The following is an 11,488-nucleotide window of genomic DNA, read 5'->3' as shown; positions in this document are numbered from 1 at the left end:
TTTCTCTTGCAGTCAAACTAGTCCTAGCTTCTTGGGGTTGCTGCAATTATTTAGATAAAAATCTGCTCTGTTAAAAACTGTCTTGTTCTCACTGCCATAATTAATTTGGTATCTTCATGGAATGCACTGTATTATGGAGAATGTTGACTGGTACCCGGCGGTGCCGGGTGCCCATTTTTTTGGCAAAAAGCTGTGCAGTACCCGGGTACCACCCATCCCCGGCCGGGCAACTGGGTAGCCTGGCCCCCAGCTACCTTTGTCCGGCCATCAAGAGGGTGGTCAGAACCGACGCAGTCCCTTTATGGCTGGTCATTAGCAGCTTGGATGGCCGCTAAACCCGCAGGCCATTGAGGGAGGTGTGTACATACTCCTCTCAACAGCCGGCTGTGACTGGTCATTGAGAGGAGTTACATGTATACTCCTCTCTAGCCGGTCATTGTGAGGAAAAACTCTCTCGATGGCCCTCTCCTAGCTTAACAAAGCCTTGCAAGCACTTGCTGGCGAGAGCCATGCGTGAAGTGCATGCAAGGCTTATACCCAAGACAACAGAGCTTGTATGTGAGGATCAAAGAATTGTTTCTTTTTCTTCATTTTAAATTTCATCTCTCACAATGCCACTGGAAATTTTTCAAGGGACTAGCACTGCTTGATTGTGCATCAATTCCTCTGCTCAGATTTCTTTTTCCTTCTTTTGGACATGCTCTCATTCCCTGGCAGTGTTGACTTTCTTGATTTTTATTATTCTTTTTTTCCCTTGAATGTCTCTTTTTAATTATTGTTTTTTTTTTTAACTAAAAGAAGGTTTGGCTTGCCATAGCCAGCTCTTTCACTGTAGGGCATTTCTACATATGGGGTGATGGGTTATATCCAGGATTTGATAAATCTGAGTTGGTGGATCCAAAGCCAAGAAGCTCAGGATTAGTGGCTCCAAAAGATTTCTTAATTGGGTCATGGTAAGTATCTTTCCTGGGGCATGGAAGTTGTTTTACACCAGAACCCCAAGATCCTCACACGTGAGACACGGCCACTTGAGCGTAATTCCCTCATCCCTGTGGTCAAGGGTTGTGTGTCACACCTCAACAAGGTTCCCTTGCTTGCCACAAAGGGACAAGGGACTTTGATAAGTTAGGGCCCTCCTGATGACCGGTCACCCAGCCATCAAGAGTTTAGTGAGTCATTTGGCACCCCCTTTGGGGCTTGAGAGTGCGTTTCAATGAAAAAAAACCCCGGCGGGTATTGCTATTGCACCACTCCCAGTGTGAGCGGTACTAGGTAGCCGCCACGGGTACAAATAAACATTCTCTAGAGTGAACGCTTGTCTACACCACAGACACATATTTTTCAAAGTTTGTGGTCAAACCGCACAAGGCAACAATTTGACATTGGCTACCCACAGATATGGCAAAATCCGGTCCCAATGAGACAAGGCCGCCAATCAACATCACCTGATGGGGCAATGCTATCCTTCCAAACAGCAGACCTCCTAGCCCCTTCTGATTGATGAGCTGGCAATCTCAACACCTTAAAACAGTCCTTGACCACTGTGCAAGACAAAATGCCCTGAATTTGCCCCGGCAAGAATACCACCCAGCCACAGGCATGGCATCACAGCACAGCCACATCACGGGCATCGCTACCCGCAAGCATTTATGCACATTGATAAGTAAAAACTGTTTTACACAAAACTGTAATTTCATGATGTTGAATTACACACAACTCTGCATTCATTCTTTCTCCGCGCCCTCTCCATTGTTGGAAACACTCCCCCCTTCCCCAAGCCAGGCAGCCAGTCCTTCCTCTAAAATTGGAATGAGGTGCTGGATGTGCTCTTTTCCCCTTGGGAAATTGGCCCATTTGACGACCTCCTTATTCCTGGGCAATTTGGCAGAATTGACAACAAATGGATCAGCATCTTTATGCGCCACAGTGGTGTTTTTTTCCTTGGATTCTTCCTGCTCAAAACAAAATCAACCTGTGGCTGATGCCTCACACACGCCTGCATGATGGTTGTACTAACTGTTCCAGCGTGCATGGACATGGATGATGAGTGCTGGAGTTTGAAGTGAATTTGAAGTGGGTTGTGGATTAGAGTGTCAGCAATGGTCCTTGTTTGCATTATCACAGTGTTGCCAAGAGGTAAAACTGTTCAGCTATGCGGGTGGCAGGTGGTCAGTTTGCATAAATAGAGCTTGGTCCTTTGGCCACAGGAGATAATTTCTTGTATCAGCTCAATGCGGAAATCATTTGGCCAACCACCAAGCTTGAAGTCATGTTGAAGATGGCTATTCTTGCCAAAGAAAATACTTCTCTGCCTCCCAGCTCAGCAACCTGCTAAGCCTTTGCTCTTGATCTATGCATTTGTACATATCTGGTTTCTAAATTTCTAATCCCCCCCCCCCCCCTATACAGAGCTCTTGTATTTTTCTTTCCTTTCCATACTTTCAGCTTCACTTTGGTGCCTATTTTTCTGTTGAATTGTGTTTTTCCAGGTAGCTTGTTTCCTACCTGGATGTATGCACAATAAAAACAAACTCTCTCTAATATTTCTCACACGTTATTGGTGGCATTCATCATGTCTCCATCCCCTGCCCCAGATCAATTGCCTTCACCTACAGGATTTCTACCAGAGACACCCCTCCAGCTGGCCATTCAGATCACCAGACTCCTTTACCAATTTCTTGCTGAAACAGCCTCAGAAAAAAACCCTACATGCGCACTCAACTTTGAACACATTTGTCATGTTTTAAGCAACACCATCCAAATCCAGATAGATTCTGCTGAGGTCAGCTCTGACATAAATACCCAAGCGGAAAACACTAGTAAAGGCAACAAAACAAGTAAAACAATGGAAACTTGACAGGAAAGTATAATTTTAGAAGGGTCAGGCTTTAGGCACGCCAAAAAAATGCCGGATACACGCCAAAAAAGGCGTGAACTCCGGACCACTCCAAGATTTTTGGAGTGGAGGATTGTTCACTCCAAAACCAGCCCCCATTTGGAGTGCCCAACCCGGCACTCGTCATTGAGAGGATCCCGGTCATCGAGAGGACAGATCCCTCTTGATGACCGGGATAGGCCGGTCATCAAGAGGACACGCCCCTCTTGATGACCGGGACTGACCGGTCATCGAGGTCATCAAGAGCACAGATCCCTCTTGATGACCGGGATAGGCCGGTCATTAAGGGGACACGCCCCTCTTGATGACCGGTCTATCCCGCTCATCGAAAGGATAGATCCCTCTCAATGACCGGTACAGACCAGTCATAGAGAGGGATATATCCTCTCAATGACCGGTCATCAAGAGGGGTGTGTCCTCTTGATGACCGGTACAAACCGGTCATTGAGTGTAAATACTGACTGCCCTCGATGGCCAGCGCAGACCGGCCATCAAGGGGGGGCTGGTTTTGGCGTGGCAGGGTGTTCAATCCATACCAGCCTGGAGTTCCGGGTTGGGCACTCCAAATGGGGGCTGGTTTTGGAGTGAACAATCCTCCACTCCAAAAATCTTGGAGTGGTCTGGAGTTCACGCCTTTTTTGGCGTGTATCCGGCATCTTTTTGGCGTGCCTAAAGCCCGACCCTTTTAGAAAGGATAACCAAATGTTTGGATTGGTTGGAATATTGAATGTGGATCATGGCGCCTCCTCCACCTGCCACATGGGCCTTGATTGATAGAGATAAGAACAAGAAGAAAATGAATCAATCAAAAGGGCAGCAAGTACCTTTGGCACCCTCCAACTCAGAAATAAATGAATTCAAGAAGGCCAGCGTTTTCCTACATACACGGTACACCACTGGGATTCACAGCTTTAGACTCAATGACAGCTCCGCAAATCACTACCAAAATCAATAATGTGATGACCTCAATAAACACTAATTCCGACTTGCAAATTATGGAGGCAGACGGTATTGCAATCCTCCCATCAAAAGATCTCAAAATTTACACTAACACCCAAGAACAAGCCCAATGGCTCCTCACCAAAAAACATACATGGACAGAGCTAGTTAGCAGCAACCTCAAAACGTTTCCAAGTTGATTTCCAGTAATCCTCCACAATCACCAGGGGAGATTTTGACGCACTCTCCAGAGAGTGCCATACTGTACCCTTTTTCCATAACTGTGCTGGATGCCTTTGATGAAAGTAGTGTAAGAATTAATGAAAAATTCTGGAACTAATCCACAAATGATCTGAAACTGATCCTGGATTCATGCATAAACCATCCAGAAGTCATGCAGAAGTCAACTGGGACACAACTGGAATGTGGTTGAAACCACTAAGACACAATGGCCACAATCAAATCATAATTCAATTTGAAGTGTTTTGTAATTAAGATGAATTATTGGGTTTCAATTTGTATTATTTAATGGTGCATGAAGGTGGTAATTGTTTTCAGTTTGCTAATGTAACTGTTATGTGCGCATTTGTAAGTTTGTCACAAATCACAGGTTGGGCCTCCCGCAGATCAACAGCATGTATATCCCTGTTAAAATGATGTGAAAGGCCCATCTGTATTGGCATATTTCCCTAAAGAAGGCCGGTATCATCTAGAATTGAGCCAAAAGAGGATGAAAGTAGGGTGAAAATATGAGTCAAGTAAAGCTTGGTGGTGTGTGGTCCCAGATTTCAGATAGATATCCTGGCTTCTTAACATATATGAGCTTGTGAGTTCTTTTTGTGTTTGTTTGTTTTCCAATGTCTCCATGCACATGCATGTGTGTTTTTGTCCACTTTGCCAATGTCACCTCTGTGTACGCGCGTACATTAGGGTGACAGATCACTGGAGGCGCCTTTTACAGCTCCATTACAAGTAAAAACTGGTCAGAAAGCCATGAAAGCACCCGCAGGTCACATTTACATTGTTTGGAACCCCTTTGACATAGAGAAATTGATCAACAGAAATTCACCATAAATGAGTAATAATTGGGCATTGATTAACTATGATATCATGAAAGATTGTAATTAAGTTATACTTAGAAAATTAAATGGTTCTATACAACATTGCACAAGGACCTGTGATAATTCCGCATCACTTCTGACACACTTCCCATTGACTTCTGGAGAATTGATCAATCATTTCCTAATCCGCATCTGACTCACATCAGACCCAGAACAACATAAAATTAGACTCTGGCACTCTCTGGAGAGTGCGTCAAAGTCTCCCCTGGTGAATATACCAACAAACTTTGATCCAACAAACCAAACCCATCTTCATGAATTAGGTACTCAGAGCTGTATTGACCCATCATTGATTCAATCAGCCCAATGGCTGGGTAACTGTTAGCAAAAGGAAAGAAAAACCTCTTGATAGTACTATAATTACTCAACAAGGAGATTGCCCTCAAGCTAGAAAAAGCAGGAATCTTTCTTCAAAATGAACTCTATCAAGGCGCACATTATGTATGATTGGTTCCTCAATGTTTTTGCTGCTGGAAGTTAGGTCATACAGCCCAGTGGTGCAAAATGTTTTCCACTCTGCAACAAGTACAGTGAACCACACGATTCAAACACTTGTACCACATGAGATTCAAGGTGCCCCACCAAATGCTGTATCTGCATTACTCAGGAGAATACTTCTTCAGAGAAGCCGGTCAACTCACTGGATGAAAAGTTTGCCCACCCCCCATGGTTGGAATCATGCCCACAAATGAAGCAAGGCATCCAAAGCCGCAAGCAACAAAATTGAAACACTTGATAATACAATTTTACTTTGCTGCTTGATTAATATCCACCCCAACCAAAATGTTTAGGTAATTTTTCACATGTGGTTTCTTTTTATTGGTGTTTAAATGCCCCTTTTTTTGCAGATATAGTAGATATACACTACATTGCACAATGTCAAATCAAATCTGAACTTAAAAAAAATCAGTGGCATTGTGTGTTGCACATTGCGTGCCGCTACCACAAGCAAGCGGACAAAACCTGCAAGATTTTGTGCCAGCTTCATCTTGCTGAGGACCGTTGCACATGGCAGTTGTGGTGGGGTGCCATATATGTGGTGTGAATTGATTGTGGCCGTGATGAGCCACTGTGGATTGGATGTCTGGTCTGTCCACCCTGTTTGGTGGATGTGCTGCAAGCAACTAACTAATGCCAGTGTGAAACTACTCAAAGGGGATAATAGAGCTTGGAAGGAAAATGGATAGCAACACTAATACAAATGTAAGCTATGCAAGGGTGCTGATGAGGCTGCCTTCCTGACTAATGCTGAGGGGATGAAAGTAACACTACAAAAAAGAAAGAAAAGATGTGGCTGATTTCTACTTGATCTTAGGAGCTAGTACTATGAGCTTTATCTACTGCTTGGCTACTGAGGATGAGAGGGTTGGGGCAATGGTTGAAGGGGAAAGCAATGGCAATGATTCAATAGCAATGGGTTGATGAGAATGGGCACTATAATTTCTGTATCTAAAATTCTGCATAAGGTACAAGTGAGGGGAAAAGGACAGTTCTTATATGAAGGAAGGATGAGCACAGACAATGAGGAGTTCTGGCTATGGGAAGGAAGGCTGTACAAATGGGGAAAGGTTCTGGCTATGGAAATAAAAGGTTTTACAAATGGGGAAAGTGATGTGAACATAGTAACAACTTGTAATGATGAGCACTACTGAAAGAGGTAAGCACAGATCCAATGATGTAATGTGTACAATAGCCATAGTACATAATGAGTAATGTATGTAAAGAGTTTAGCATATGAGAAATTATCTGTGAAAAGAATGTGATGTAATGATTCAACTAAGTTACTAATGAAATGAGTGTTGTGACTAATGAAGACTGTAAGTTTTCTGTAAGTCTTATATCCTCTATAACTATTGAACCATTGAAGATAAGGGAATACTATGTATGAGTGACTATACGTGAAATTTGGCGTAGAATCTGAATATGCAATAATAATGAGGTATTTTTGAAGGGTTATGGGGAAATGGGCAATGTAATGATGAATATATGTAAAGGAAAGCAATAAAATACGACTAATGGTTTGGGATGGAGCACCACACCGGCTGCTTCTGTCTGGTGATGTGGAATTTGGATGGTGGATTGTGCAAGGGGTTGGAAGATGGCTTCATGAAGCTGTCATGGGGCTTAGCACAGGGCCTGTATCTGGACCATATCACCACCCCAAAAAGGATGGCAATGTGCACACATTGCCATGATCAATACATTGCTATTACATAGGTCTTACCCGGTCTTACCACCAAGTATAACCTTGTGATACATTCATGTAACTGAGATTTAAACTTGTTTTTACTTGGTTAACTGATCCCATCCCTCCCTACTCATATTGCACATACATCCTGGAAGTGATTTTGTACAATCATCCAAAATCACTACTGAGAACCCTGGCTCTACACTGGAATTATCCAAGTAAGAGAAGCTTTAGAGTATGGCCATAAGCACCCATTGCCTTTCTTTTTGGGGTGGTGGCGGGTGTTTGAGGAAAGTAAGAGGGTTGTTTCAGGAAAGTAAGAGGTGTTTTTGAGGGAAGTAAGTGAAAGATTTCAAAGAACTAAGAGATTTCATTGTATCAGATAAAACTAATCTTGTAGATACAATAGGTTTATTCTTGAGGAATTAAATAAAGCAGAGTTGAGCGCTTTACCTAAGAGCAGGAGCAAGACCGCTCTCTACTAGAGATTGTTAGATAGATAGATGAGATAAAGGAAAAGAGACCCGTATGCGGTTCTCTGTCTCTGCAAGTCAATCACGGTGCATGTTGGACGTTAGTCTTCTACCGCTCTCTTCTAGGATTGGTGGTAGAGTTTTTCTCTTACTCTTGTGAGCCTTTTGGCCTAAGTGATTGTTCACTTCGCTTCGGCGAGACGATCGAGAAGAGACTTAACACTGTCTGTTATTGAAACAGCTTTGTGTCAGTGTCTTCTCTTTTGTCTCGCTTTCGAGGCTTTTAACACAAGACACTCACCGATTGTTTTACCAGCTTGTTGTGCGGTATTGGTGGGTCCGGTCTGTTCTCCTACAACTAGGTTGTCTTTATGAGAAGGGGAATAGTGCGTTAGCTCCTATCTGATCTACTACCTTAAGGTATCAACATCCGCATACCTTTGGCGCTGGTTGTGATCCTCTCGATGAGTGACTTTGCGCCGGGATAATCCACTGGCTTAATCTTGCTGCTCGTGGGTGTTGAACCTGTTTACATCAAAAGATGAATACAGTTTAGTTTAACTCCCGCGGCTCAGACTTGGACTGCGGAATATGGTTCGCCTTTGCTTACCATTTTCCGCAGCTGATTCAGTTCCCGATGTCTTTCTCATTTTATGAGTTCAACACCGTTCCCCTAAGCTGGAATTCTCACAGTAAGATACATATAAGAGTTGTGTTAGAGAAATGTTAGAGCATGGCAATGTGCACTCATTGCCATCCTTTTTGGGGTGGTGTATTTTGTTGTAGGGGAGGTCCTGTCTTGAGACGTAAGGATCATTCTGTCCCCAGATGTTCTAGTGCACCTGGGCTGTACTCCAAAATTCTTGGAGTGAACATCAGTCCACTCCAAATTTCTTGGAGTAGACTGATGTTCAGTCCAATTTTTTGGAGTACATGTAGTAAAGTTTGGTAGTGCATTTAGTCTGCCCCTAAGGGCCTGTACCATAGGGCATGAAAATTCCATTTTTACAAATCTATATCCCTCAATACTTCTTCAAACTAAAACTGAACATCACCAAAGGACAGCCTTGGGCCCAAAAGTCAAGAATTTTAACAATTGAACCCTCCTCTTATTTTTGACTATTGTGTAGAGGACAAGAAAAGTGGCAATTTTGCAAAATTGAAGCCTATGGTACAAGCCCTAAATCAATGTGATACATGATTTTCTTGAGTTACTAGTGAAATCGCGGCTGCGCCGCCTCACCGCAGAGACATATCACACAAAAGCAACACTATTCACCACAGGTATCATGCTCAATTGCTGGGCAACACGCCGCGGACCAATCAAAAGATGAACAATGTAATAAATAGTGCAATTTCACAAAAACTCACGCTAAAACATAGCTAACAATGATAATTCAGAAACTATCAAGTGGGGACAATACGCTACAAATACAAGTACAAAACAAACTAACAACAAAAACAATTCTGAGAACACACTTACCAAGAACTCTGAGATACACCTCATACAGTATATTCACGAGACCGCTGTCTTGATAACAGCTAAGTTAACAACATTTGTTGTCTCCAAAGAAATATTCAATTGTGCAACAATGCCAACATGCAAGCCCTCTCGACTCGTGGCCCGCGACAGGGCCACATATAATTGCCCGTGCGCAAAAACCGGCTGAGGAAGATACACCGCAACCCGGTCAAGAGTTTGTCCTTGGGCCTTGTTTATGGTCATTGCAAAAGCCGGGTAAATCGGGAATTGGCACCGGGAAAATCTCGTTGCACACGACTGATCAGGTTCGTGGATTAAGACCGTTTTTGGCAGAAGAACTATATCTCCTGATTTGGGTCCTGTCATCACTTCGCATTTCAGGACATGGGGTTGAATCCCTCTGATCAAGAGCCGTGTGCCGTTGCAAAGACCGCTGCCGAGAGTCAAATTCCGGATGCAAACCACCGGCATCCCCTCTTTGAGCTGGAGAGATGGCATTGAAAATCCAGGAATTTCAGTGTTAAACAACGACTCTGGCCCAATTGTTTCTTCGCAGTCACTGAGAACTTGATCGACTCCTCGAACGTCGATCGCTCTTCCAGGTAAAGAAGCCAGACACATGGATTTTAGCAGCGCCACATTTACATTCAACGGTGTTAAAATTGCGCGTGATTTATAAAAATGAGCGAGTTGATCATCGTGACCGCAAGCCCGCATCGAATCCAAATTTCCGTAGACAAACTTGATAAGACGCTTCATGACAGCACCCTCGATTCGGTTGGTCATTACGGGGACAGAACCTATGGAAATTACCTCTGTGTTGTTCACCATTGAGCTTCCAGACCCGACGTGTAACAACCACTCTGAGAAATGTTGTGAGCCGCCGTCTATCTCTCCGACCGCAGGTCTTGGGCACACTGCCAAGAGTCGCATGTTGCCTGTGAGACTATACCTGCGTATCGAAGACCACAAGTAAGAGCCAACGAGGCTGGCGGCACCTTGCGAATAAATATCTCCTCCCTGAACCACTGGCAACGTCTGACGGAAATCGCCACCAAAAATCACTTGCATACCGCCAAACGGCTTGTCTGACTCCCGGAGGGAGCGCAGAGACCGGTCCACCATTTCGACAGCGTACCGGTGAGTCATCGTTATCTCGTCCCATATTAAAATTTGTAATTCTTCCTAAATTTGTGCGCAGGTCGTAATTCGCGTGGGATTGCGGATCAACTTGAAGTGGGATACACAATTTCGAGTGTGCCGTCCCACCGCCTTCTAAGACCATAGCCGCCACCCCTGACGAAGCAACAGCCATCACTGAGACTCGGATTCCCGTAAAGTGTTGAATCATAGCGTTCATCAGGTAACTCTTCCCCGAACCTGCTGGACCATCAACAAAAATAGGAACAGGATTGTTGCTGTGTAAGCCTAACACAACCTGATCAAAAAAAATCCTCTGGTCTCTATTAAGTGTGTCGATATCGATCCGAGGTCTGCTTGGAAGAGAACGCCCAACGCTTTCAGGTCCACGCATATACAGCTCCCAGTGCAACTGTGGGACAGGATCAAGGCCGACGTCGTCCCAAACTTTGCCCTCCAAAGCCAACTGTTCCTTGATCAGGAAATGACAAAGACTGTGGGCTGCCTCTACCGAAACGTCAATGCTTGGGAATTGCGACCGGAGTCAATAACTGCAATCATGGGCCAATTCGTCTCTGAAGATGTTCAACAGTCTATTTGGGTTTGATGGGGGGCTAGAAATCAAAAGCATACAGAACATCTTGCGTAAACCGTCTCTTAACATCCACGCGGACGCCTCGCGAAGGCACGATTTGTAATGCGCATCAGTTGTCAAGAATCCTCGCGCTTCACATGCCTCCCTGAACGTTCTGTGGACAATCCCGTCGACAGTCCTTAAGTCGCTGAAGCTGGTCGGTCCTCTAATGTGCAGTAGGAGTAATCTAAGATAGTATCGTTCACCATCGACAGGGGTTGCGAAGTACAACCGACCAATTGTATCTGACGGTCGGCGCCGAGGAAGCCATTTCTTGTCCGAGGTCCAGTAGAAATGATCTGGTAATTCAGCATAAAGAAGTTCCCGAGCTGATTTCCCGTAGCCTTGAGCGTTCTCGATATTCAATTGAAAGAATTGTGTCAACGTCGTCCAGCCAGCTCGACCTGAGTTCATCTGTTCTCGAGCACCTGCGGCGTCCCTATAGTATATTGTCTGATGGCCAGGGAGATGCAGCGCCAGTCGCATTATCGCAGGGTATCGGTCAGATATCGGGTATTGCAGAAGCCTGTGCACAGCTACAAAATTAATGCGACTTGAATCAACAACATATTTTTCACGGTTCTAGATACAGGACAGGGTACGGTGACCGTTTC

At 44.4% G+C, this 11,488-nt stretch overlaps 1 protein-coding gene across 1 annotated transcript; it reads left to right on the top strand.

The window, feature by feature from the left end:
- Positions 1–9,781: 9,781 nt before the first annotated feature.
- On the top strand, positions 9,782–9,934 carry PtA15_8A246 (uncharacterized protein; the record flags this gene model as incomplete). The annotated part of the gene is made up of 1 exon (XM_053171655.1): positions 9,782–9,934. The coding sequence occupies one exon, from the start codon at positions 9,782–9,784 to the stop codon at positions 9,932–9,934; it is 153 nt and encodes a 50-aa protein (XP_053022897.1).
- Between the last annotated feature and the right edge of the window lie 1,554 nt (positions 9,935–11,488).

The sequence above is a fragment of the Puccinia triticina genome, chromosome 8A (genome assembly GCF_026914185.1).
Source record: "Puccinia triticina chromosome 8A, complete sequence".
NCBI lineage: Eukaryota > Fungi > Basidiomycota > Pucciniomycetes > Pucciniales > Pucciniaceae > Puccinia > Puccinia triticina.
Note: the sequence above shows the minus strand (reverse complement) of the source record. Positions and strands in the feature narration are given on the sequence as shown.